General features: G+C 41.7%; 1 protein-coding gene across 3 annotated transcripts in view; it reads right to left on the reverse strand.

The window, feature by feature from the left end:
- TENM2 (teneurin transmembrane protein 2) overlaps positions 1-27683 on the reverse strand; it is a 941161-nt gene that overhangs the window by 69363 nt on the left and 844115 nt on the right. For all 3 annotated transcript variants that reach the window (XM_042992783.1, XM_042992777.1, XM_042992795.1), the window contains 6 exons: positions 18143-18353; positions 13740-13859; positions 10152-10413; positions 9107-9374; positions 3398-3541; positions 2728-2977 (listed from right to left, as the gene is read on the reverse strand). In XM_042992783.1, coding sequence (XP_042848717.1) covers positions 2728-2977; positions 3398-3541; positions 9107-9374; positions 10152-10413; positions 13740-13859; positions 18143-18353 — 1255 coding nt within the window. The remainder of the gene's footprint in view (positions 1-2727; positions 2978-3397; positions 3542-9106; positions 9375-10151; positions 10414-13739; positions 13860-18142; positions 18354-27683) is intronic.

The following is a 27683-nucleotide window of genomic DNA, read 5'->3' on the forward strand; positions in this document are numbered from 1 at the left end:
CAATAAATGGGGTCACTTTTGTGGAAAATTAGAGTTAAGTGACCCAGAGGAGGGTGAGAATTATTTCTGCTAGAGAGGTCAGGCTTCATGGAGAGGGGACCTTCAAAATGAGCATTAAAGATGGACATGATGAGGCTGATTAGACAAAGTATTTTAAGTAGAGCAAGTAGCATGAGTCCAGGTTTGGAGGTGGGAATGTAGTAGGCAGTGCTGATTTAGCTCTGAGCACCTAGACCCATGACAAAGAAGTAAGGGCCAGACAATGGAGAGTTGGTTATAAATGTCAGATTTAAAATTGCAACCCTCATGGAAAAGCAGAATGCTACCTTCACTCCCTTCCCTGCCTCCTGCCATGGCTCTCCACTGCCAATGGGATTCCTGAGAAAAGGACTCTCCTAGGATAAAAAGGGAAATGAACATCTTGGGAAGGGGACCTAGTTGGGTAGCTCTAGAAAATGTGGTTTGTCTGATTGGCAATTTGACAGCTTGAGGATTATCTATTTGCCTCCTTCTCCTCTCACTGTTTATCTTTTGCTTATTATACTCTTCTAGTCTACCCCATGACTTCCCCTTCTTTACTTCCATGATGGGTGGTTGTTGGTTCTTCTACAATACTCATCCTGAATTGTCTCTACTTGCCTAGGTTCCCATCTGTCATCTTCAAATGGGTGCTCTTTGAGCCTTGTGTTTCATCCCCTTCTAGACCTTTAGAGCCCAGCACATGCTTGGCTCACATTATGTTCAGTAAATGCCTACTGGATCACTGAATCTGTAACCTTCTTGGGGGTGAAGCTGGGGTTTTCTCCTCTCTCTCTCTCTCTCTCTCTCTCTCTCTTTTTTAACCGCCCAGTGCTTGGCACAGTCTCAGGTCCCAGGAATAGTCAGCAGTACTTGCTGATGGTCTAACCACTGATCTCTCTCTCAGAAGGGGCCACTACAATGCAAGTGCAACCTGTGGCTTCTTCTAAGTCCTTCACATGGTAGCTGAGGCTACTTTAGAAAGCACCACCACCTCCTTGGTTGCTCAGGTCAAGATGCTCATCATAATCCTTGATTCTTCTTCTTCTTTTTTTCTTTTTCTTTTTTTCCATTTCTTACCCCTGATCCATGAACAATTCCCATCACATTTACTTTGAAAATATATCCCAGTTGGAATAGTTCCTTTCCTCCCCTGCTACCCCTCTAGTCTACATCACCATCACCCAGACCCTGGTCAGCTATTACAGCTTCCCTGTGGGCTTCTCTGCTTCCACTCTTGCACCCCTACAGTCCATTCATCTACACAATGGCCAGAATAATCTTTAAAAAGGCAATAAGATCATGTCAACTCTACTGTACTTTCTACTTTAACCTCCAACAGCTGTCCATTGTAATAAGAATATAATTTACACTTGTCAACAAGGTCCATAAGATGCTGAAGCATTGATCCCCTACTGACCTCACTGACCTCCTCTGAAACACTTCCTTCTGAGCTTACCACCATGCAACCATATTGGACTCTGTCAATCCCTTAAGTAAACCAGATTATTGCCTGATATTAGGGCTTTTGCACAACTTCTCTCTCCCTGGAATACTTTCCCCCAGATCTTCACATGGCTGACCTTATCATTTAGGCCCTATCTCAGATGACACATCTCAGATGTTCCCTAACTATCTTATGTAGCTTCCTTATCCTTCCTACTCCACACAGTAGTCCCTAATTATTACCCTGTTAGGTTTTCCTTAAAGCATTATCATTTTTTAAATTTGTCCACATGAATTGGTGTGAAGTTTCCTATAAAATCATAAACACAACAGCTAGGGCTTTGCTTGTTCCTACCCTCTCCCTCATGTCCTAACAAATAGTCCTTGGCACATGGTATACATTCACCAAGTATTTTGTCCCTTATTTATAGAATTCATTTATCCCTCCACTTACAGATCACTTTCTAGGTTTTAGGGCCTGGAGTCAACTTTGCTGGGAAGAGAGTTTATAAGAACTTTCATCCAGCACAGAGGAATCTGGACTTCAGAGTTAGTAGCAAGCAATGACCAGGAGGAATCTACCAGGTGTGGCCAGAAATTAACTAGCAAGGACTATGCAGTAATTCTAAGTCATATCCTAGTGAATGTGCAAAGACCCAGAGAATTTATAGAAAGGTAGTACATAGAGGCACAAAATATAAACATTTGAATTAGTAAATGAACATTAGTGGTTCTCAAACTCTCATGTACATCACCATCTTCTACAGAGCTTGTCAAAGATAAAAACTGCCTTGGCTCATCTCTAGGCTTACTGAATCAGTGCTCTGGGGTGGGCTCCAGGAGTCTGTATTTTTAAGAAGTGTCACTTTAGAAACCACTGAAACAGATGAATAGCTTGAAGTAGTGGTTCTTTCATTGTTTGGTATGTATCAGATTCTTGTGTGGAGATTCTTGTGTGGATTCTTGTATTTACAAGTACAGCTACACAGGTCCCACACCAAGCACTATGACCTAAAGCTTTCACCCTTGTTTGTTTGTAAGTCAGGTGTTAACAATTGTATCCAATATGTGTGTGGTGTTTTATAGATTCAAAAAGAATTTCCCCAACTATTATTTGATTACAGGCCTAGGTTTTGAAGCTCAGCCCATTTTGTGGGATATATATTCTCTGGAGAACCCCCAATTCAGCCATCATTTGCCCAGGGAAGTTTTGTAGCAATGGGAACAATAGAGCAAAGGAAGGTTTTCTGTGTGGCCACTTACCGTAACTCCAAAATGCTGGTCACATTTCGAGAAGGAAAAATGCGCCGGATGTAATTGAAGTCTCCAACGAAGAGGCTCCCATCAATTCCAACGGCAAGAGCTACTGGGGCCAGTAGCTTGTTGCCTTCGGCAAGGCCATTGCAACTAGGACAGGAAATGCTTCGTCGGCGGCCATTGCCCATAATGCTGGTGATGATGGCAGGCTGCTGGGTCAGGAACTGGTTCTCCCCAGTGCCCTTGTGTAGGATTCCTGGGGAGCAGGAAATGGGGACAGTTACTGCAACCCTCTGGGGAGGATACTTCTATTGGCTTACTGAGGGTGAGGGGCAGTGGCAGAGAGAAGAGAAATAGTAGGAAACTTTGATCTTTGGAGAACTTGCCTATTTCCTCATGATGCTGTAAGGGAGTGGCTGAACCCCAAGGCTAAGATATTGCCTGTAGGGATAACTGAAGAAGAATTGTGAGGTACGCTAAGGCAGATGGTCTGGGAAAAACAGCCTAAGATTCTTTGACATTTAAAAGGAGAAGGTGGGAAAACCTATGAGTGTTTTGGACATTTGATGAAAAATGCTAAGGAAGGGGAGGGGCCATCACTTAAATGTCAAGGCTGCCGAGAAGTTTCCGGAGGGGAGATCAGGATGTATTTGGGAAAGTAAATGTGCCCACATACCACTTTTAACATTGAGAATGTGATGTTTGTCCAGGGACCAGCCACCGAGGTTGGAAGGGTCTAGCTCGAATCCTTGAAGGAGGGCTGTCCTTTTCTCCCACAGTATTAGACTGGGGCAGGTCTCGTATTCAAACCCAACAGATACTGAAAGATAAAAGTGGGTGGGGCAGAATGGAGAAAAGAGAGTTTACTTGATTACTCCAAAGCTTTCATGCTGGAATGAGAAACACATGTTCATGGTAATACAGATTCCTTTCCAAAAGCCCACTGAAGGAGGTGGGTTAATTGCTTTTTCTCCTTGTGATTCCACACAATATTAAATTCAGATTTCAAGCTGAACTCAACCTTGAAACTTACACAGTAGTATTCTGTAGGGATAGAAAGACTTTTCCAATGAACAGCTGGCTTTCAAAATATGACCCTAGTGATGTGGAAGGAGAAGAATCATTTAAAAACGAAATACAACTCTCCTTTATAGATGGACAGGAGACTGTTTCTTTCAGCCTGGTGTTCACGGCATGAATTTATCATATTCTATGTTATTTATTCTCGCTCACTAGGAGGAAGGCCTATGGAAGCATAGTGGCTCATTTATAAGGAGATTCTGTAGGCAACAGCTTGTATAAGTTAAAGCTCTTTGTATGATCACTCAGGATTCCAGAGAGTGCCAGGCAAGGCAGGCATGGGGACAAAGCCTGCCAATTATGTGACAATTCAGTGGGGAACAGAATCCAAAGACTGTAAAAATCCTACATTTGCCACATGGACAAATGGGAGAGGGAGGTGGGAGATGAAGGACTTCAGTTCTAACTCTGCTCCAGCTCACACTTCCTCGTGGCTCTGTTTTCCCATGTGTAAAACAGAGCAAGTGAAACCTCAATTTCTCAGAGAGATGTAGTAGGGATAAATGAGACAAAATGCCAAGATGCCATACATTTTTAATTGCAACATTGCTTTAGAAATATGAGGCACTGTTATTATTGCTATTCCTACTACATTAAATTCTTAACTATGTGTGTCACCTTTGGGGATTCTCCACAGCTTCTTTTAAATCCTGAGATATAGGAGCATCAATATGAATTGGAGATACATTTTATTAAAAAAAACCCCACATATATTTCTTAACTTGTTCTCTGAAAATTCCAAGAAACAACAACCAAATCAGTGGCAAAGAGAATTTCTAGTGCCTAGCTTGTGATCTTGAAATATTATTTCTCATTAAAAGGAAATCAGGCAGGGCTCCTTGAAGAAATGGCTGGAGCAAGAAATGAACAAGATGAGACTAGGGTATTTTATCATACCAGATAGCAAGGAAGAAATCAAAATCTCCTAGGGTTATGTCAAAAGATAGGGAGTCAGCTTGAAGAGTGTCCCACTGACCAAAGATGGGATAGTTTGACCCTCAGTAGAGATAATAACTTCAATGGATTGAAACATATTAGACACATTTTATTCTATGAGTTCATAATGGTATTAGAAAATTAATTTGCCACTGTTAGAGAACAAACTTATTATATTGAAAACAGTATATAAAGGCAAACAATCAAGAATTTATTTCTTCTTTCTTATTTGAACTCTACCTCCTATAACCAAGTAGTTAATGAGAGAATATCTCCATGTAAAAGTATTGTAGCTAATAAATGGAAAAGCAATGAAAAAATTAAAATATGACTTTGCAATTCTTAATGACCTAATGGATCTAGGTAATGAGCATCAGTGGCCTCTGAAATCACAAAAGGATAAACAAGATGACATTAGGTGCCTCCTGATGGGAGACAACAGTACCACCTATCTAGTTGTCCTGCTGAAAAAAAAATTAGAGAATAAAATACTCAGGAATTAATTTAATCAAGGAGGTGAAAGACCTATATGTTGAAAACTATAAAACACTGATGAAAGAAATTGAAGAAGACACAAATAAATGGAAATATATTCTGTGCTCATGAATTAGAATAATTAACATCATTAAAATGCCCACACTACCCAAAGCAATCTACGGATTCATTGCAATCCCTAACAAAATTCCAGTGGCACAGAACAGAAACACAAAAATAGAACAAACAATCCTAAAATGTATATCAAGCTGCAATAGACCCCAAGTAGTCAAAGCAATCTTGAGAAAGAACAAACCTAGAGTCATTACACTCCCTGATTTCAAACTATATTACAAAGCTATAGTAATCAAATCTGTATAGTGTGGGCATGAAAACAGACACACAGGTCAATAGAACAAAATAGAGAGCCCAGAAATAAACCCATACATATATGGCCAATTAATTTAAAGCAAAGGAGCCAAGAATATACAACAGGGAAAAGACAGTCCCTTCAATAGATGGTGTTGGGAAAACTGGACAGCCATGTGAAAAATAATGAAACTGGATCACCATCTTACACCATACACAAAAATTAATGCAAAATGGATTAAAGACTTGAATTTAAGACCTGAAACCATACAACTCCTAGAAGAAAACACAGGGCGTAATCTCCTTGACGTCGGTCTTAGTAAAAATTTTTTTATTTGACACCAAAAGCACAGCCAACAAAAAGCAAAAATAAACAAGTGGGACTGCATCAAATTAAAATGCCTCTGTGATGGGGTGCCTGGGTGGCTCAGTCAGTTGAATGTTCGACTTCAGCTCAGGTCATGATCTCCTGGTGAGTTCGAGCCCCACACCCGGCTCTATGCTGACAGCTCAGAGCCTGGAGCCTGCTTCAGATTCTATGTCTCCCTCTCTCTTTCCCCATCCCCTGCTCACACTCTGTTCCTCTCTCTCTCAAAAATAAATAAACATTAAAAAAAATTAAAAAAAATTAAAATGCTTCTGTACAACAAAGGAAATAATCAACAAAATGAAAAGACAACCTACTGAATAGGAAAAAAAATAGTTGCAAATCATATATCTGATAAGGAGTTAATATCTAAAATATATAAAGAACTCATACAACTCCATAGCAAAAAGGCAAATAATCCAATGAAAAAATGGGCAAAGGATCTGAACACACATTCCAAAGAAGACATGGAGAAGGCCAAGATGTTCATGAAAAGATGCTCAACTTCATTAATTATCAGGGAATTGCAAATCAAAACCACAATGAGATACCATCTCATACCTGTCTGAATGGCTGTTATCAAAAAGACAAGAAATAACAAGTACCGGTGGAGATGTGGAATAAAGGGAACTCTTGTGCACTGCTGGTGGAAATGTAAATTGGTGCAGCCACTATGGAACACAGTATGGAGGTTCTTCCAAAAAAAAAAAAAAAAACAAACCAACTACAAATAGAACTACCATATGACCCAGCAATTTCACTTCTGGGTATCTATCCAAAGAAAATGAAAACACAAACTCAAAAAGATATCTGCACCCCATGTTCATTGCAGCATTATTTACAATAGCTAAGATATGGAAATAGTCTAAGTGCCCAATAACGGCTGAATGGATAAAGAATGTGTGTGTGTGTGTGTGTGTGTGTGTGTGTGTGTGTGTGTGTGTGTAGTATTATTCAGCCACAGAAAAGAGTGATATTTTGCCATTTGGGAAACAGGGTTGGACCTTGAAGGCATTATGTTAAATTAGATAAGTTAGAGAAAAGACAGATACTGTATGATTTCACTTCGATGTAGAATCATCCAAAAAAAATAAAACAAAGCTCACAGATATAGAGTTAGATTGGGTCTTGCTGGAGGCAGCAGGTGGGAGGTGAAAGAAATGAGTGAAGGGAGTCAAAGGTACAAATTTCCAGTAATAAAATAAATAAGTGTTGGGGATATAATGTGTGGCATGGTGACTATAGTTAATAATACTGTATTGCATATTGTAAGTTAAGAAAGTAGATCTTAAAAGTTCTCATCACAAGAAAAAAAATTCGTAACAATCTGTGTGATGGATGTTAACTAGATTTGTGTATATATTGCACCCAATATATACCAATATGGAATCATGTTGTACACCTGAAACTAATACAATGTTGCATGTCAATTATACCTCAGATAAAAAAAAAAAAATCAAACCTGAACCTGAAAAAGCCTCGAGTCTCAACTCTCAGTTTACAGGAGATAACAGAACAAAGGAAGACATTAAACAGCCACAGGGGTGCAATCAGAAAATAAACTAGACTATGGAAAATTCTACAGACAAATAATGCACTTTGTCCAAAATAAAATATAGAACTTAAAAAAAGAGCTAGAGATAGACGGGAAAACCATAGATTAAAGAAATTTAAGAGAAATCAAAATTGCAAAAGGTGGATCTTATTTGGATTCCGACTCAAACAAAGCACTAATATTTTATGATACTCATAAGACAATAGAAATATTGAATAATGGGCTATTTAAAGATATTAAGAAGTAATCATTTAAAAATTGTGATAATTATATTGTTGTCATGCTTTTATAGTGTGTTTTTGAGATACATTGTGAAATATTATGGATGAATTTATATGATATCTGAGACTTCCTTCAGAAAGTCATTGGAAGCAGGGAGGTGGATGAAAGGATGGACTTGATAATGTCAGAAGCTAGATACATGGGGGTGCATTATAATACTGCATCTACGTTTTGATGTTGGATATTTTTTTGATATTGGTAAAGGCTGGTATAATATTTGATTAGCTACTTTATAGTAAATGCACTAGTTAGTTCAATAACATTACTATCTTTTATGAAGTTAATAACTCCCTTTGCTGATGAGGCAGACTACTAGGGCCATACCCTGAGCATGTGAAACCTGCTAGGTACATGACGTTAGGCATCTTACTTACCCTCTCCCTCATGTCCTACTGCACAATGGGGGTTATGAGAGTGCCTCCCTGATAAAGTTATTGACATACAAAGGATTTTAGCTCAGTGCTCTGCACAAAAGGAGTGTCTGACAAACATTGGCTTCCAACTACCATGAAAATTTCTAAGTTTGCTGGTTTCTTATTTTGGTAACTTATTATAGTTCTTGGAAATCACAAGACTAGTGGTGAAGAAAATACAGGATTCTGGATTTTAATTAATCCCACCCAGACTTCCACAAGTAGGAAAAGACACTAGGTATGTTGATATCAATCTCAGCTCACAACTTTTCAGAGATTGGTAACCAACAGACCCTTCTCTTATGGTAATCTTTCATCAGTGGGCAGTTAAGCTATTCCCTAAAAGGCACAGCTTGAAACACAGCACGTGGCTTTCACACCCCCTCCATCTTCTGATTCTCCTGATGCATTCTGGGAACATGATCTAGCTCCTGCCCACCTCTTTCCCCTATCTTGAATATTCTCCTTGTCCATACATTCCAGCCACACTGCCCTTCTCTTTGTCCTTCAAACACACCTTAGTCTTCTCACTTTTTCTGCCAGAAAGATAATGCTTTGTTCCTGATGTTCACATGGCTCCTTCTTGCCATTCAAGCCTCTGCTGAAGGGTCACCTGCCAAGAAGTCTTCCCTGAATGCCCACCCACAGTTGCTCCTCCTTCCCAGTAAATTATTTTTACTTTAATATTAGCACTTATCACTGCTTGATATTTTCTTGTTCAGTCTGTGTTTATTATCTTGATCCCCCACTAGTACAGAAGGTCCATGAAATAGGACTCTTGTCTATCTTACTGACCAATGCATCCCTATCTACTGGGATAGTGCGTGGCACATATTAGGAACTCAATATTGATCAAATTAATGCATGACTAAATCCAAGGATCAATAAGGAGTTGAAACTGAAACATACCAACAGCATCAGAGAGTCCGTAAACCCTTTGGCCATATGCATCTGTCTTATCCCAGATGAAGGTGTAGGCCAGGTTGGGAGAGGCCTGGAATGACTTCTGGAAGAGGTGACCCTCTACAGCTACCATCAGATGAACCTTGATAAGATTCAGGGGCACCGTGGACTGGGTCATGGTGATCTTCAACAGAGACTTATAGCCTGCGGTCCTGGAGCTCAAGTAGCGAAGCTTCACAGTGGAACCAGGGAGCTCAATTTCTTCATGAAGAACCTGGAGTGGAAACATAGGGTGGACACGAGACATGCTTCATCCAGTGATCCCTGGGCAGGTGGGCTGCTCACAACCCTGAGTCTGCCTGTCTGCTGCTGCCCTCACAAAGCATCATGCCTTATGTGGGGTGCAAGAACCACTACCCACGACTGAGAGAAAAAAAAACAACCAAAACTTTATCCTACACCATGGAGTAAAGGGATTGAGGTTATGATTTTTGGATTAATAATTATTCCTGGTCACTGTTGTGTTTCTTTTTAAAAACCACACTGTTGGCAAAAGATGTAAATAAGAACAGCAGGCTTTATTGCTAGCTGCATGTAAGAAGGCCACAAGAGGCTGTAATTATATGAACCTGCAACTTCCAGTGACAATTGGTATAAAGCAACAGGGAGGCAATAATGTAATATGCCCTCTGTCCTAACACTGATGTAGATCATTAAAGTGCCTCTTATCATGTATCTCTGTGACTAACAGGAATAAAAATGCAATTTGCAGGTGGGTTGCACATATGTATATTGTTTTTTTATTTTATTAAAAGCTCCGTTGACTGCCAAAGTCTTGAATGACTATCTGGAAACATCTGGAAGATATAGGAGAGATTCAGTTGTCTCTCCAGTGGCCATAAATTCTATTGTGTTCCTACTTTTTGTCTCTCTCCCTTAATATGAGTCTCTGGCCCACCCAGAGAGTGAGATATGGTGAGAGGAAGTTGGCCAGCCAGTTTGGGTTAGGGTAGGATTTGAAGAGACCTACCCTAGTACCTGCCATTCCTACCTGGGTCTCAGGCACGATGGGATTCTGCCCAGGGGCGGCGCTGAAGAAAGTGGACAGCGGGGAGGAGATGATGATTGGATCTGGTCGGACAAAGCCACTGAGGTCACAGCTGGGGATGGAGTTCTCCTCAGTCTTCATTACCAGGGTGTCCATGGCGTAAAAGCTATTCCATGGCAGCCACACGGTGCGCTCCTGGCTCATGAATGGGGCTCGCTCGAAGTGCAGGGTCAAGGAGGCACCCCCATTGGCAATCAGGTCAAACCTGAAGAGGGGGCAAGTGGGCTCTTAGGAATGAACTTAGCTTTAGACAAGGCAGGGGCTCTGAACTGTGCACCTGAGGGCAGTAGGAGGGGCAGAGCACATGAGAGATGAACGTGGGCTTTGAAGGCAGATGGTCTGAGTTAAAATACAATCTCTATCAATGACTTGTCCTGTGATTCTCTGAAAGTTACCAACCCTCTCTGAGCCCCAGTGTCTTCATCTGCGAATTGGGACCAATTATACCAACTTCACAGTATGGCTGAGAGAATGAAATGTGACGAGTGCAGAGCAGGGGTCAGCAAACTAAGCCCATGAGCTAAATCCAGCCCGCCACCTGTTTTGGCAAACAAAAGTTTCATTGGAGTACAGCCACGCCGATTTGTTTACTTATCCTCTCCAGCTGATTTTGTGGTACAAAGGCAGAGCTGAGTAGTTGTAACAGAAACCATATGGCATGCAAATCCTAAAATATTTACTATCTGGCCCTTTACAGAAAATGTTTCTCCGCCCCTGCTGTAAAGCACTTAGCATCATGCTAGGTTGATACAAGTATTCAATAAATAGTAGAGTTATAATGATCAATGAATGCTAAGTCATGGGAGGGGCTTTCTTCTTATCTACCTGGGCTGTTTTATATTTACATATATATATATATATATATATATATATATATATATATATGTATGTTTCATAGAGGCTTAATTTTTGAGATACAGTTGACATATAACATTAGTTTCAGGTGTAGTACAACATAATGGTTTGATATATGCATAAGGTACAAAATGATGGCCACAAGAAGTCTAGTTAACATCTATCACTACACATAGTTAAAATTTTTTTCTTGCAGTGAAAACTTTTAAGATTCTTTTAGCAACTTTCAATATGCAATACAATATTATTAACTATAGTCTCCATACTGTACATTACATCTGCAGGATTTATTTATTTTATAACTTTATACCTTTTGACCCCTTCATCCATTTTGGCCTGTTTCTGATATATTTTTTTAAAGTTTATTTATTTTGAGAGAGGGGTAGAGCATGAGTGGGGGAGGCAGAGGGAGAGGGAGAGAGAGAATCGCAAGCAGGCTCCCTGCTGTCAGTGCAGAGCCCCACATGAGGGCTTGATTTCAAGAACCATGAGACCACGACCTGAGCTGAAATTAAGAGGCAGATGCTTAACCTGAGCCACCCTGGCATTCCTTTGATAATTGTCCTTAAACCTTATTCCTGTTTGTTTTTCGAGAGCTGGACAAAGGTATATTGCTAGTAAGGTAAAATAAAGGTAGTTCTTTCCCAATTAACAGAAAGGAAGGAGGTTAATGGAGAGAAGTCTCCCAATTTTAAGTTTTATTCCTCCATCAAGATCTCAACTGTTTGAGGGAAGTAGTGCTTTTCTGTTCACTTCAGAATTTCCAGCAGTTAACAAAGTTCCTGGATCATAGTAAAAACTCAGTGCAAATATACAGACCCACTGGCTTCACCCAATTTGGGTAATACTTTTGGTGTTTTTTGTTTGTTTCATTTTTTTGTTTGTTTGCTTTGGTGTTTTTTTTTAACAGACAAAAATGAATAAGCAAGAAGCACATGAACATTAAGGTGAATATCAGAGCATGTATGGCACAACAATTTATTACATGAACTTGTTTGTCTATTTATTTTGGGGAATGCATACCGGTGGGGATAGGATGGGTATAGGATGCAGAAGAGAGTCGAACGTTTTGATGTGAAATTGGTATGAAAGAACCAAATCATCAATGTCTGTGGGACACCCCACTATACGACAGATTGTGTAATTCCTCAGAGCATTCCCAAATACATCCTGTTACTTCCAGGGCTTTGCAACCTGAACAAGCTGAAGAAATCACTAATCCTGAAGGTTGGATAGATGATATGGGAAGTGGGTCTGGGCTGTAATTAGTCAAGAAGCAGCTCAGAAGGATGGGGCAGCATAAGGTAGGGACAGACAGCAGGCCAAGGACTTAGAAATGTCCTCTGTATTGTCATAGGACTGTGCAGAGTGGGAACACTGGCTTCTAAGAATGAACAAGGGACGAGGTAGTTCTGCGTATTACATAGTCACCATCCTAATGCTTTAAAATAATTAGATTTGGCTACAGAAATGTATGAGATATCAGAAAGTTTGTGAATACTGAGATCTTGATGGAAATCATCAGATGTCTTCTTTGGGTTTCAGAAGTGGGAATATGAGAATAGGGCTATTGTCAGCTGGTAAATTTTGAAACTACCAGCAAGGCTACCTTAGAGCATTAGAAAGTAAGGCCTGACTCTGCACCAGAGAAAGGCAAGACTCATGGTTCTTACCCACATGCTATGTCCATGATTTTGCAGACTGCAGTTTTATGGAAAAAGTGTTACATCAGATTTACAGCAACCATCTTCTTTTACATTTGGAATAGAATGCAACAGTTTGAGGGCTTGGGTTTTTTGTTTGTTTGTTTGTTTTTGTTTCTGTTTTTTTTTTTAGCCCATGGTGGTTGAGTGATTTCCCCATCCCATAGATTTCTTTTCTTCTTCTTCTTCTTCTTCTTCTTCTTCTTCTTCTTCTTCTTCTTCTTCTTCTTCCTCTTCCTCTTCCTCTTCCTCTTCCTCTTCCTCTTCCTCCTCCTCCTCCTCCTCCTCCTCCTCCTCCTCCTCCTCCTTCTCCTTCTTCCTCTTCTTCTTTAAATTTCAACTCCATGCCCAGTGGATTAAGGAAATAACATAGCTTTCATCTTGGTGGGGGCTGCACGGGTGCATGTTTCCAATCAGAAGATAATAGGAAAAGGTTGCCTCCTTCACACAGCAGGGTGACAGCTAAATGTATTTAATTAGACTTTTCTGATTACATCCCACCCCCTCAAAACAGGCACAAAAACAACACAGCTCCTAAAGCCACAGATGAAAGCAGAAGGGGTTCACCACAGGACACTATGTCATGTGGATGCTTGTCACCCTGCACTGACTTTGATTTAAAATAGGAGAGAATTTCCAAGAGCCAATTTGCCTTTTTCTTTCTAGAATCTGCCCTCCCTTAGCTGCAATCCCAGTACACGTACATGCCAGAAAAGTATTTACCTGACAGGGAAAAAGGGAGAATGATGGTTATTGGCAGCCTTGGACAGGCTGGCCCTTCTATTTGTTTTTCATGTTAGATACTATACCACAAAGCAAAAAAATGTATTTGGGGGGATCCACACTAGGGGTCTTGCCTGGTGGTCACTATAGTCCACAAGGGGAAGCCATGTGGTTCTAAGCCAATAGCATGATCTGTCTTTTTGCCTGCATCCTCAGTTCTGAGTAGGTAGAACCCCGCAAAGATACTTACGTGCCATCTTGGCGGGTGATGGTGTAGCCATATTTTGGGTATTTGACAAAAGACACATTCACACCAACCAGAGGAGTCCCATCTGTAGTTACTACTTGGCCTCGAATGAGAGAAACCAAGCTGAGAAAAAAAGAAACACAAGTCTTAAGCCACACACAGGAGAATAAGACAAGGGGGCATGTCAAGTTCTCCTTCCATCTTGCCATTGTCTCCACCCATCCTCATCTGGTTGCTAAGGTAAGAAGACTCTCAACATTAATTTCTGGATTCACATAATCACACCTCACGGAGAGGTCTTAACGCTTGCTTTCCTTGAGGAACAGAGCTGATGATATGTTGGAGTGAAATCCATGGGCAGCATCTCTAGTCACTTGGCTGGCCAATGGGGTCTCCTGTGCACATTCCCTCTACCCTTGGCCTTGCTCCATTTCTTGACATCATTTGGCTTTTGTTTGGCCCGAGCTTCAGGCTGCCCTCATCACTCGCGCTTGTGCCTTAGTCTGGCACAGAGAGTATTATACTCGGGTGAGAGCTTCCCCATCTGGCTACTCATTTCCTTTTTTGGTCTTGGAGAAAGGCAGTGTTACTCTTCTCCTCTAGGCTGGGATGTCAGAGGGAATGGAGAGAAGGGCACAGAGGTGTTTTTTTATGGGGCTGGGACACATACATACATTGTTTTTTTGCTGCCCTTTAAGAGCAAAATTTCTCACAATCCATGACAGCCTGAGGAAAAGAGAGTATTGGAGTTTTACATATTTTTTTCTGATAGAACTATCCTGGCTTCTGACTTCCATGTAACTATATTTCTCTTATATCAAATTCCTGCTATCTTGGTGGGGCAGGAGTGGTTGAAATCCCCCTCAACTTTTTTCCACTGTCAGAGAAAGCTGTCCTCTCTCCAGAGCATAGTAACTAGAACTTTTGCAAGAATGACAGTATCAACAAGCAACGTCTGGGAAATCCCCTAAAGCAAAAGAGATGCCACAACAGTCCTCTCAAAATCCATACAGGGAGAATGCACATGCCTCCTCTTACCTAAATTTTCTTGACTTCATAGAGAAATGGGTTACTGAGAACTTCCATTTTTGCACTGAGTCCTCAGCCTATTAGGCAGGTCTGCAGCTATATTGTTAGCCTTCAAGCCACTGGGCAATTTGACAAAGGCAGAGAGGTTCTCAGGTTTCCAGGTTCCTGGATACACTCCCAATTTCTGGGCTAGGTAATCAAGCTGACCTATTCTTTGCCAGAATCTTGTCCAAGTCTGTTTGATTTTTGGATCGCACTTACTTCTGCTATCTCAGGTGGGATGCAGGCATGGAGGAATGCTTTCTCCTGGCACCTCTCTTTTTATTAGCAATAACTACCCCCAGCCCCTGCCACAGTTCAACTCCAACCCTTTGATGATCTCACGAGGGTTTAGACTGTTCCACTGACAGCTCTAATTGTCTGCTACTGGCTGCCTGACAAATGCATCCCATTTTTAGCTGGTTCCAACCATAATGCCAGAGGCTTTTGAAAGTGGAAAACTAAATTATGAAAATAATTCTTTTGTTCAATTCCATTTCCTTATCTTAGTGCAGACCAAGATTTCTTTCATGCCTTCCAAGGCACGATTTTAAAATCGATGTGTGTTGATGACCACAAGGTACAAAGTGTTTATGATGAGAAAACAAAGCTGGGAGTACATCTCGCAGTGGGTTTTTTCCCCTCCTTTTTTTTTACACAACTGTTGTTTATTTTAAATCATTCCTATAGCATAAGACTTTACAGAGCACCACAGGAATAAAAGGGGCCTGGTTGCCTAGGCTTCCTACTCTCTATTTTCCTAGTTCCTCATTGTTGCTGGCTTCATATCGTTTCCAGGCAGACAATTCACAGAAAAGACTCAGCTGAGACATGCTATCAGTTCGTTTCTATTTATGATTATTGATGTGTAACAATTATCACATTATCTAGATAGTGAGATCTGCTCTATAAATTATAGTGGTGGAGTTAAGGCATTTTAGTTATTTTTGTATGCCATTATCTTGGGGAAACGCCTTCTTAGAAGTCTTGAATTAACTTCTTTTTTACTCCTAGCCTTCTCCTTCATTTTTTTTTTTTTTTTTTTTTTTTTTTTTTTTTTTTTTGGTCAGAGGATAATATGCTAAAATTCACATGCTTGGTGAGCTTCAACCTATGTCTTGGAGTTACATTTTGTATTTCTGAATTATGTATCTACACCAACATGCTGGAGTGTGGGCTCATTTGGGTGGTGCTATTTATTGCTACTTTCAAAGCATCAGAGAAGCTTTCTCTAAAGTAAGTTTCTTTTGCTCAGATCTCCGGGGCTGCTATGGTCCACAAATATTCTGGAGTCCTTACCTCCTCTTCTGCATCTTGGCTGTGGCTCAAGGTGCCTTCTGGAAGTGTTAACTTTGGTGAGGAGGATAAAATTGAATTTTAAGGGACAAAAAGGAGAATAACAGGAAATTACTGGATTTAGGGTAGAAAAATGAAATGTTAATAGGAAACTGAACAGAGCATGGGCTTTGGAAAGATGCATTTATAGTATTAGCAAACTGTATGTAAACTATAGTGAAATGCTTATGGCCTGGTGCAAGGGCCATTCAGGACTCTTGGGCAACAGGAATTATGTTCATAATTAAGGGAAATATACCTGTAGAATCCCTGTCCAAGAACTAGGATTTAATAAGCAAGTACTTTTTTGATCAGATATTTATGGTTTCTTTTATTTTTGAGGGGTTCTTGTATTAAGGTAATAATATAACTGTGTGAGTATATTCTATAGTATTATTCTAATTTTATCAATTAAGAAAATGAAGTTTATAAGGTTAAATAAGTTGTCTAATATGATACGGCTAGAGGGGTGCCAGGGCTGAAATAGAAGAGGGCTGAGATGATTTTTTTTCTTTTTAGTAAAACTAGGACAGAGAGAGGCTAAAGTTGCTAGCCCAATGTGACCTTGCTAGCCCAAGAGCCCTCATATTAAAAGAGCTGTCAGGAAGTGGGGCTGCACAACTTCCCAGAGAGTTCTAAGGGGTTGTAGAATTAACTGGCTGTACCATTATTCCTTACCTCCCCATCCCATCTTTACCAGGCTCTCCCAGGGAGAAGCAGAGTCTGAGTCATGACCTGCTGATGCTTCCTCCCCAAAGTCTAAGGTGGGGGCACCAAGAGAATCATTTATAAAGCTAGGGGCTCCTGTAAGAAGTGAGAGCAGGTATTTTATTTGCTGGCTGGAAGGCTGCTTGGGCAGCGTACTTCCTGAGTTGCTTCTGGGCCTCCCCAGAATGAAGTAGGATAAAGAGAACTAAGAGAAGAATGGCATGAGAAGGATAGTTAGTGGGGTAAGGAGGCCAGAAGTGCCCCACTCAAGTTCAAGGTTCCTAGAGGCTTCATGAAAGAGGACCCAACCATCCATTCTTAATTCTCTACAGAAAGGAGCATAGAGATGAGACAGATATCCCCAAGAAGACTACGCCTGCCATCTTCACATCTGCACATACCGTCGACATCTGGACCCAGACCCACCAAGAGCAAGATCTGTGATATGTAGGCAGACCGTAAGAAGTCCCCTGCCTCTTTCTCTTACCTCCAGAATCAGAAACAGTGCCTAGAAGGGAGAAGGGGATGGGATGTCTCAAAGCCAACTCTTCCCCCTGGCTCTCCTCTCTGGGTGTACAGTTCTAACTTGTCCTGGGAGGAAGGGCCAAACTTACTATATAATAAATCTAGAATTTGCTCCCAGAATATTCATAAGTCTCAAATTAGCAACTGAGAGCAAAAGTAAACACAAGAGAAACTCTATCATTGTGCAAAGAGGGGTAAAATGCCCCAGCATGACATCTTGCCCAAAGTAGGCAGTTAGCAGATGCAATTGATGGGGTTGCTGTGCAGATTAGAGATGGTCTATATAAAGTGTCTAGCTCGTAAGTGCTCAATAAATTCTAGCCACTGGCATTATCTTGGCTCTAAGGTGCCAGAAATGATAAGCTATGTTATTAAGTTAATAATTGCTTTCAAAAATACTCTATTGAATGAAGTATTTCAGTGATGATCAAACAAAAGCCACTACCAGAGGTATTTTATAAAGAGAGATAAAGTAATGAAATGTTGTAAAATAATAGATTATAAAAATGATCTAAAAACCAGACAATCAACAGGTGTCTCCAGCAGGTTCTAGGTTGAAGGTGGCCAAATCCTACAGACAGATGAGGATTCTGCTCTGGGACTCGACCCATAGAGAGCAAGGGGCCCTCTGTGAACCAGAGCAAAGGAGCTGCCCTCATGGGGTAGTTTCCAGGCCAACTGGGCCCATGGAAAAACGGGAGCACCTCTTCCTGCTCTGATAGGGAGGCAACCAGCCACCTTGGGGTCTGTGTGGACAGAAGGGTGCCCACCTGCTATTGAAGGGGTTGTCTCCAGGAATGATGTGGGTGCTGTCTTTGCCTGCCAAGAGCTTGATGCGGTCATAGAAGGACTTCACGGCAGGCGAGTCTGTCTGGCCCTGCTGAATGATGTCCAGGGGGTCCCGGGACCCTCGGCAGAGCAGGCTGTTCTGACAGGCGGACTGCAGGCAGCAGTCAGGGTCCAGGCAATCCACCAGGCCATCTGGAAGGGCAGAGGGAGAGCCAGGGTCAGTGCATTGCACAACACAAAGCTGCTGAGAGATGCTAACACCTTTGTCATGAACAGCATCAACCCTTCCCAAGGGCTTGAAGTGGCAGGTTTCACACGACAAGTCTAGTTTAATTCCAGTATATATGCATAGAAAATAAAAGACTGAAAGGAAATAATTGAAAATGTGGACAAATGATTATCCCCAGGTAGTAGATTAGTGTGTTTCTCTCCTTTTTCTTTATTATACTTTGCTAGGATTTCTACTTTTTCTGTTATGAGCAAGTATATTTGAGTGGTTGAAATAAAACCAAATATTTTGCTTTTGGATAGGGCAGCACTAAAAATTACCCATAGCCAGTTCTCAGGGCCTTGTGCTAATTGGGTGCACAAATCATCAAAATGCATGGGATTCCTTAAATCTCAGTTTAATGGAGAAAAATGTTCCATCCCTGCTCCTTGTCAGACAGGGAAGGTACTGCTGACCAGTGTGAGAACTGGGTGGGTGAGTTTTGCATTTTCTGGGAAATGTGGAATAATGGCTTTGGTTCCAGCACCAAAAAAGTAAGCTATCAGTTCACCCAATCATTTCTGGTGCCACCTTGCTACACACCTGTAACACTTTGAACATCCTGATTTACTAGGTCCTTGGCCCTACATCCCTTTCCTGGGCTGTTTCTTATCATTCATGTACCATTCAACAAATATTTGAGGGCCATCCATGTTCTGGAAATGCAACATGGTATGAAGAACAAAGAATGATGGGGTTGGTCCTTAAGAAGCTGACAGTACAGTGGGGAAACAGATGCGACTCATCTTTTACAACCCAGACGAGGTATAGCCACCTCTTCTAGGAAGCCTTCCTGGTGATGCCTCTAACTAGGTTATGGTACTCCCGCCTGTGTATCCCTGAATCACAGTTTCTCAAAGAATGGTACTGCATCAAAATCCCATGGGTCTCAAGGGTCTATTCCTGAGCTTCCCAGGGAGAGCCTCCAGGAACAGATCCTGGGATCTGCCTTTCACCCATGCTTGCCCGGTGATTCTAATGCACGATAAATTTTAGAAACCTTTGTTAATGCCAACTTCCTTGGGCTAGAATCAATTATCTCTGTGTGCTTGCCTTCCTGTCTGGAAAATGAGCTCTTTGAAGAGAATAACAGTGTCTTATTCATTTCTACATTCATGCCTTACTTAGTGCCAGCCACGGAATTGGGTATTCAACAAAGGTTTGTTGAATGAATAAATGACTGTTTCCCATTCTTCACACACGTGTTAGGGCTGAGCATGGGAATGTTTCGGGTAGTGTTTGCTCCTTGGAATTCCCTATTACAATGGATTAGTTGGCCAACCCTTATTCACTCTGCTGGGAATTGACTGAACACACAGTGGAGAAGATTGGAGAATAACTTGCTTTCACCTCCCAGATTTGATAGCAAGACACTTTGGGGCCATAATTAACATCATGGAAACATGTACTCAAACCCTGGGCTGGGACTTGACAGACACTTGTACTGGAACACTGAATCAGAGGCCTGGCTGCATGCTTTAAATTTACTACAATGTAATTTTTTGGCATTACTCTTTTCATTTGGTTCTGCTAACAAAATTGAAATATGTAATTTCACCGAAGTTCCACTGTAATTTAGCAATTAATGTACAATTATTTTAATGCATTACTTTCTTTTTAGCAAACAAACGAATTAGGAGGTTGTGTGTTTTGCTTGGCTTTAAATTACTAAAACTAGCCTCTCATTTTCCACATGGGCAAATGTGGCTTCAGTGCCTCGTAACACATTTAGATTTACAGAATTTCCTAGAAATGCAGACCCAGGAGGGTGAGCAGGCGCACACACTTTAAATTTAGAGACTTTCGAAATCAAGGCTCTGAACACCTCTGCCTGATATGCTGGCTGAATCAGGTGCTCCCTAGAGCCTCACAAATCTCATACCCAAGAAATGGGGCCAGAGAATTGTATCTCAGCAGCAGGATGATGCTGGAGCACCATCACAGACCTATGTTCAGATCGTATAGTGGATCCCATAGCCGTTGGCAGAATAAGAAAAAGAAAAGAAAAAACGCATAGCATTCTGCCTTTAACATCACCTTCCGTGGACCGCCTCCACCAGACAGAAGGAATCCACCATGGAATGCCTGCTTTGGATTTAAAATTATCCTGCTGAGATAGGTTGGCAGTGCTTCATTCAGCAGCTACAGAAACTTCTCAGGTGAGAAAAAACACACTGTTAGTAGCACTATAGATTTCTTTAAGGCCGCTGGCCTCTTCCCATTAGAAGTTCCATCTGTCTCTGGTGGTCTTTCCCTCCTGAAGCTGGGAACATCTCCTACCCCCTATCCAATTTACCACCCCCTCCATCTAACCAGCTTGAGAACCTCATCAGGCTCAAATAATAACGTAGGACAGTTTTTCTATTAAGCACTCAACACTTTTCTCCCCAACCCCTGCTGGTCTGCCACTCATTCTGGACTTGCAACTTCTTCCAAAGGGTGGACCTCAAATTTCCCTACTGTTTTGTCGATTCTTGGCTTTTTATTTAAGGGCCTGTCTGGCAGGAGATGTCCCATAAACACATCAGCAATCGCAGATGGCAAATGCTAAAAAAAGAAAAAAAAGGATAGAAATGACTTCCTCCTACATGTTTGCATTGAACTGCTCCAGAGATTGTGCATTTGGGGTTCTATCGGTTATTAAGTGTGAGCATACGTTATTCCTGTAATGACCTCATCATGTTGCATGATTATGGGCTGCTGCTGCCGAGCACTTTCAGACGACACCGTGAACTTTAAATTGGCACTGCTATCTCCCAGCGGCCTGTCAGTCATGAGAGCCGAATCTCTATGCCAGCAAGCCCCTTGCATGGAGTCTGACATGGCAATCTTCAGTAAATTACCCTGTCACTGACAATCTTGCAGTTATCTTGCAAACAATCAAGCAGGCAATCAAACTGTCCTGAATTGCCAGTTCAGGACCCGAGAGGCTGCCAGCGTCTCTATTCAACAGGGGCTCGAGAGCGGCACAGCCCTCCCGTGACATTGGCCGATTTCTTTCTTTCTTTATCCACCTACTTGTTTGTCTGGTGGGCTTTTACCCAGTAAGGGTGTCGAAAGAGGTGTGCAGAGACCTCAAAAAGGGCCCAATTCTGACTCAGCGTTTTGGGAAAATGACCCAGGACTTCCTGACCAGGCCCCACAGCGGTGTCCCACGTTTGCTTAATGGGTCCTCATTTACTTCACTCTGTGAGATGTGGACGTGGAGAATTATCTAGGTGCTTTCTGTCAGAATGCATGCTAAATCAAAGCTCTGGCTATATTCCACACGTGTATGTCATACGCTAATTGCAATGGCCATTTCAGAGAAATATGGATGTGGAGAAACTTTCTGGGAACAATGTGGGAGGCATTCTTTTTACTGCTTTTGATAAAGAAAATCAGAGAGAGTCTTCCATAACAGGTCTGGCAACGTGAAGCAGAAATCAGGTTGATGCTAAATTGATTCCTTTGAATTAGAATTCCTAAAGTAAAAAGCCAAAAAGTCTACACAGCATCAGAGGGAGGTTCCTGGCCTCTGGAATCAGACAGATTTGGGATTGAAGCTCATCTCCTCTAGTCCTCGGTTATGTAAGCTTAGATAACCAGTCTTGCCAAACTTTAATTTCTTTGCCTGTAAAACTGAGTTATAATAATGCATATAGCATAGGGTGCTGTGATGGGGAATAAATGAACTGATACACACACACACACACACACACACACACACACACACACACACATCAGTTCGGCATAGTTTGTGTTCAATGAACTATAACCAGAAACCCTGCAAAGTTTTCAACTTTTTCAGTTTATAAAAACCAGACATGGCGGGGCACCTGGGTGACTCAGTTGGTTAAACATCCAACTTTAGCTCAGGTCATGATATCACGGTTTGTTGAGCCCTGCATCAGACTCTGTGCTGATAGTTTAGAGCCTGGAGCCTGCTTCCAGTTCGGTGTCTCCCTCTCTTTCTGACCCTCTCCTGCTCATGTTCCGTCTCTGTCTCTCAAAAATGAAAAAAAAAAAAGTTAAAAAAATTAAAAACCAGACATGGTTATAAATGAAATTAATATCCCCTATTAGAGTCATTCACTGGTATTTGCTATGGGTAGGTTGAATCTTGTAAAAAATGCTATGTTTCTAAATAGCAATAGGTAAATGGACAGTATGAATAAATGCTATGGGTGGAACGAGATTTGCACATATCCTTGATTCAAATCCTCACATAACCCCACAGAGCAGAATAATATAACCCTTAAGCTGCATAGTCTGGATCAGGCTGTCTGGGTTTGACTCTCAGATCAGGTACCCAATCTGCTGACCCTGGGCTAGTAACCGCTCTGCACCTCAGTTTCCTCGTGTACAAAATGAACTGATGACAATGATGTTAGAAAGCACAGTTTGGAGGATTAAAGCAGTTATTACACATATAGTACTTAGAACAGTGCCTGGTACAGTGACTACTCTGTTAACTGTGTGTAACGCCCATTATCACGCCATCATCCACTCTATAAAGTTGGAAACTGAGGCTCTGAGAAGCTGAGTAAGTTATCCAAGTGGCTACGAAGCAGTTTTGGATAAAAAGTAGGAAAAGGCAACCGGTGAGATCATTACTCTTTGTCTTCTTCATTATCAGGAGGAGGTGATGTTTCTTTCCCAAAGGGAGTGTGAAGACAGGGCAGTGGACACCCATCAACTCTGGAAGTGTGGGTGGCTGTGAGATTTAATTACCTTTGCAGGCTTGTCTACTCCTACAGTTGGGAAAGAATCTGGTTGGTTAAAATGAGCTTCTAAAAGGAATCAACATGAGAAACGAGATACCTGGGGATTTATTCCCTGCACTGCAGGCTGCTGGGGACCACACTATTTACCTGTGAGATTCAAAGCCCCCATTCAGCTGTTTACCATTGGCACAAGGTGGCACTTGCCTTCTGGGCTGGCTACAAGTTTGTGCCAGCTGTTTCCAGCCCCTGCCTAGTTCACTCTGTTAGATTTTTAAAGGAGTTCCTTTAAAAGATTCAACCTCAAAGCCTTAACTGAACACTTACTAGTGAAGCTATGCTCAGGGGGAGGAGGCCACGGGTTAATGGAGAGGCTGCAGAGAGCCACAGTAGATACTGGGTATTTCAGAGTTGGTTGAAACATGAGCATGTTTTCTGTTTGGGGAAGGCTGTCTGAGTCTTTACATCACTCTTACAGGGAAGGGACATCTCCAGGAATGAGAGGGTGTTTATTTCATTCATTTCACTTATTTTCTTCTTTGATCTCTGTAAACTGGGCAGCTTATGGAGAATCCAGATGAAAGCATTTTGTTCAATTTTGGTGTCATTTATTCCCTGTAGCTTGGTATGCAAGTGATTCCCTTTATAACCTGCATGAACTCTCCAGCTTTCTTGGGTATTAAAGGCTTCTGAGAAACATCTAAATTTACTCTTCTTAGTTTCATTTTGTGACAGGGTGGCATGAATCGACTCCAACAACTCTCTTCAGGTGTTGTGGGTAGCTCTGCTACAGTCTGCACATAGCACCTGACGGGAATGGGTTATCATCTCAGATTTTAAAATTGAGCTTCACTCTTTCCAGATTATGGTTTGGTGAGTGGCATCACCAACCACCAAATCTGCCTTCCCTACTTCTTGGGCCAAGAGGCTGGTTAAAACCTAGGCTTTGAAGAGTACCTATATTTCCATTCATCAGATGTTCAAGAATAGGCAAACTGAATCAATTATGGTAGAAAGTTAGGACTTGCAGTTACCTTAATGGGGAGGTACTGGCTGGGAAGGACACAGGAGAACCTTCTGGTTGCTGGAAAGGTTCTAGATCCTCACCTTATGCACCTGGCTATATAGGCTATATATATACATATGTGTGTGTGTGTGTGTGTGTGTGTATACACACACACACACACACACACATATATATATATATACATATATATATATATATATATATACACACACACACACACACATATCTATAGGATGTATACACACACACATTCATTCATCGGGATGTATATTTAAGATTATTCAATTTATGTACTTGCTAACAGACTAACTTCAGGCAAGATACCAACCTGCCTGTGCTCTGTCTTCCTTATTTGCAAAGTGGGCATGATGATACCTCACATGAGCAATGAGAGGACTAAGATAATCCACGCAAGGTACAGGAACAGTTGTGAGCACCTAGCAACCTAGTATGTGCTTCAGAATCTTTTCTATTTCTTTTCTCCTTTTTGAGTCTTCTTGGCATCGTATAGGTTTGTTTAGCACACAGAGTGAGGTACTTGCCAAGTTCTCATTTCCCTAAGGAAAATACAGGGAATCCAGGTGGTGGACCCAATAAATCCTAGGGTCATTCTTGAGATCAGTTAATGATGGAGAGGTAGAAAATTAACAAAGAGTGGAGGGAAGGGGGGAGGCAACAAGTTGGGGCAAGAAGGAAGAAGCCCATGCTGTTTGGTTTTTGTGATGGAAATAAAGGAGTGGTGAGGGCTCGCTGGCAAAGGCTGGAAGTGTCTGACTGGCCAGGCACATAAAGAGGTTCTTGAGTAAAAAGAAGTGAGGCAGCTGTAGGATTCTTTTTTGCCTTGGGAATTATTTTCTTTTAAGGTGAGCTCTTTCAGGACTGTGTCTAAAGTGTGTGGGGTCCCTAGCAAATATTTTTTGTCCGGGCCCCTGTCTACATAAACAGTTTGAGTTACCCAAATTGACATATCAGCACCATTCTGGCAGGCTGATCTCATATGATCTTGCAAAATTTTCCTTCAGCCAGCAGGAGCAATCTACTTGCCAATCTGTCCACTAGAATTAAGGCTGGGCAATGGGCCCTGAGATATCTCATAAATGCAAATCCCCAAATATCTCTGAGAATCTGGTCAACCTCACATGCATGGGGGTGGGGTAAGGAATGAGAGAGGATCAGAAAGCACCCTGAAATGGAGAAATAGGGACCAGGGCTCAGGTGGGTCCTAGTCTGGGCTGGTGTGCTTCACCCATACAGCACTGCTGACCCTGGCCACTCCCTGCCACTGGAGGAAAACTTAGAAAATTTCAAAGGTGGAGGGCACTTCAAAGCTCAAGAACTCACTTGCCCAGAGCAGCATTGGATTCTTGGTCCAGTTAGACAAACAGCAAAATAATATGGGCTTTAGAGTCAGAATGGTTAAACCCTGTTCTATCATTCATTAGCTATGTAACCTTGGCAAGTGAGGCCAGTGACCAACTTCCTGTGACTCAGTTTTCCCACCTATAGAATGGACTTAATAGCACCTACTTCACCAAAGAGCATGGAGATTCTATAAGATGGTGCACATGAAATGAGATGATGAAGATATTGCACTGAATACACAGGAAGAGTTCAACTAGTGGAGGCTATTCTTCATAATATTTTCTGCACTCCACCAGGGAAGGTACTGTTCCATTTGCATTTTACCCAATGCCTGCTGACAAGTTGGAAGTGAGGGATAATTGAAAGTATTCTGGCTTGATGTAAGTAAAAAGTGAAAGGAGCAGGCAAGGCTGACTTGATTTAACCTGGCAATATGAGATTAGTTCTTCATTGCCTCTGTTAGGTCTCCCACATTGCCAACCTTTTAAAGCAATAGATTGGCTGACAGGGTGCTCATTTGGAAGGTTTCACCTGCCATTAATACCCCGGCTGCCTGATGGACCATCGTTACACAGGCATCCCCTCCCTCCCAACCAGAGCAACCACCATTCTTAAATATTGCAAGAAGTGGGATTGTATTTGTGCTGCTTCTGGAAGTCCTGTTGGAAGTTTTCCTCTCTCCTCTTGCCAACTCTTTTTTGACAGTCCCTGAGTTCCAAGGCCAGAGATCCTTGCTCCAAAGCACCTTTGGCTTTTCTTACACTTAGCAATGGAAGATCAATCATGTCTGACCAGAGATCTGGCAGAATGGAGGCCCACTGAGAGTTGCTTTTCTTCGTTTCCTACTCTTCAGGACATGTGTGAAAAAGAAAGCAAAGGCTGCTTAGGAAAACCCAGGCACTGATACTGAAGACAGGGATATAATCTAGATAAGATCACTTTTTAATGGGACTCTAGCTTACCGGGAAGCTACTGGGGCATCTGGTCAACCCCTCACGTATGGGGTTAGGGGTAAGGGTTGGTAGAAATTTTGTGACAATGAGCTTGTAGTGTGTATCCAGTTTTTCTTTTTTCTTTTGAGTGTTTATCAAAAGTAAACAAATGGAAAACAAAAACAAAAACAAGCACCATCAATAAAAACCTTTAAAACCAATTCTTCTTAAAATATAACCAGCACTGGAATCACCCGGGACCTTGTTAAAATGTAGATTCTAATTCTCTGGTCCTACAGTGGTCTGCATTCCTTACGTTTCCAGGTAACGCTGATGCTGCTGTTCTGAGCCCTGACTTCCAGAAGTCAGGCTCTAAACCACTGTTGGTCAAGGCATGCTTCCTGACCTCCTGCCCTGGAATCACCTCAGTGATTTTAAAATGCTGATTCTTGCTGTCACCCAAGCCTACTGAATTTCTGAGCATGGAAATGGAAAATTGGCATTTTAAAGAAGATTCCCAGGTCATTCTTTTTCCGACTAAATCTCAAGAACCCCTGCTCTGAGTTATTGAGAACGTCCCATAAATATCCATAGCAGTATATCTGACTCTGAGAGACTAAAGTGGTTTTCCAAACTGGGGGATGTTAATGGGGGTTCCCTGAAACATAGAAGCAGAGGTGACACTGGAGGATACAACTTGGGAAATGTTGGTGAAGCAGGTAAGCTAGTTTTTTTTTTTTTTTTTACAGCAGGACTTCTCAGAGCCTTTGACATGTGAATATGCATCATGAATCTTTAATATTGCAATGGAACATGAAGCATTTCCTGACCATGGACCCCTTTTGGCCCAGAGCATCTCCCCACAATAGTCTAGTGCAATACAGGTTGGGAAGCACTTCATGGACACAGAGCTCTAGGTTTGGGAGCTCTGTCCTTGGAAGGATGAGCCACACCTTCATCTACTCAATACTCACAAGTGGTAGCCCTATCTTTGAATGACCTTTTCACAAAATGCACACTTTGGGATGATTAGGTGCAACACACAGCACATCATCACTACTAGGACATTAGCTCAGAGTCCCTGTCCTTGGGCTTCTAGTGCCCCCCCAAAGCCAGTGTATTTCAGCAAAAAGACCCTATGTTACATGACACAACCTGGAGGGGTCAGTAGGATGAGGAAGCATTAATGGCAACCACGTCTAATCAGAGCTAATGGTTGGCACTTATGAA

Source organism: Panthera tigris, chromosome A1, assembly GCF_018350195.1.
Source record: "Panthera tigris isolate Pti1 chromosome A1, P.tigris_Pti1_mat1.1, whole genome shotgun sequence".
In the NCBI taxonomy this organism is placed as follows: domain Eukaryota; kingdom Metazoa; phylum Chordata; class Mammalia; order Carnivora; family Felidae; genus Panthera; species Panthera tigris.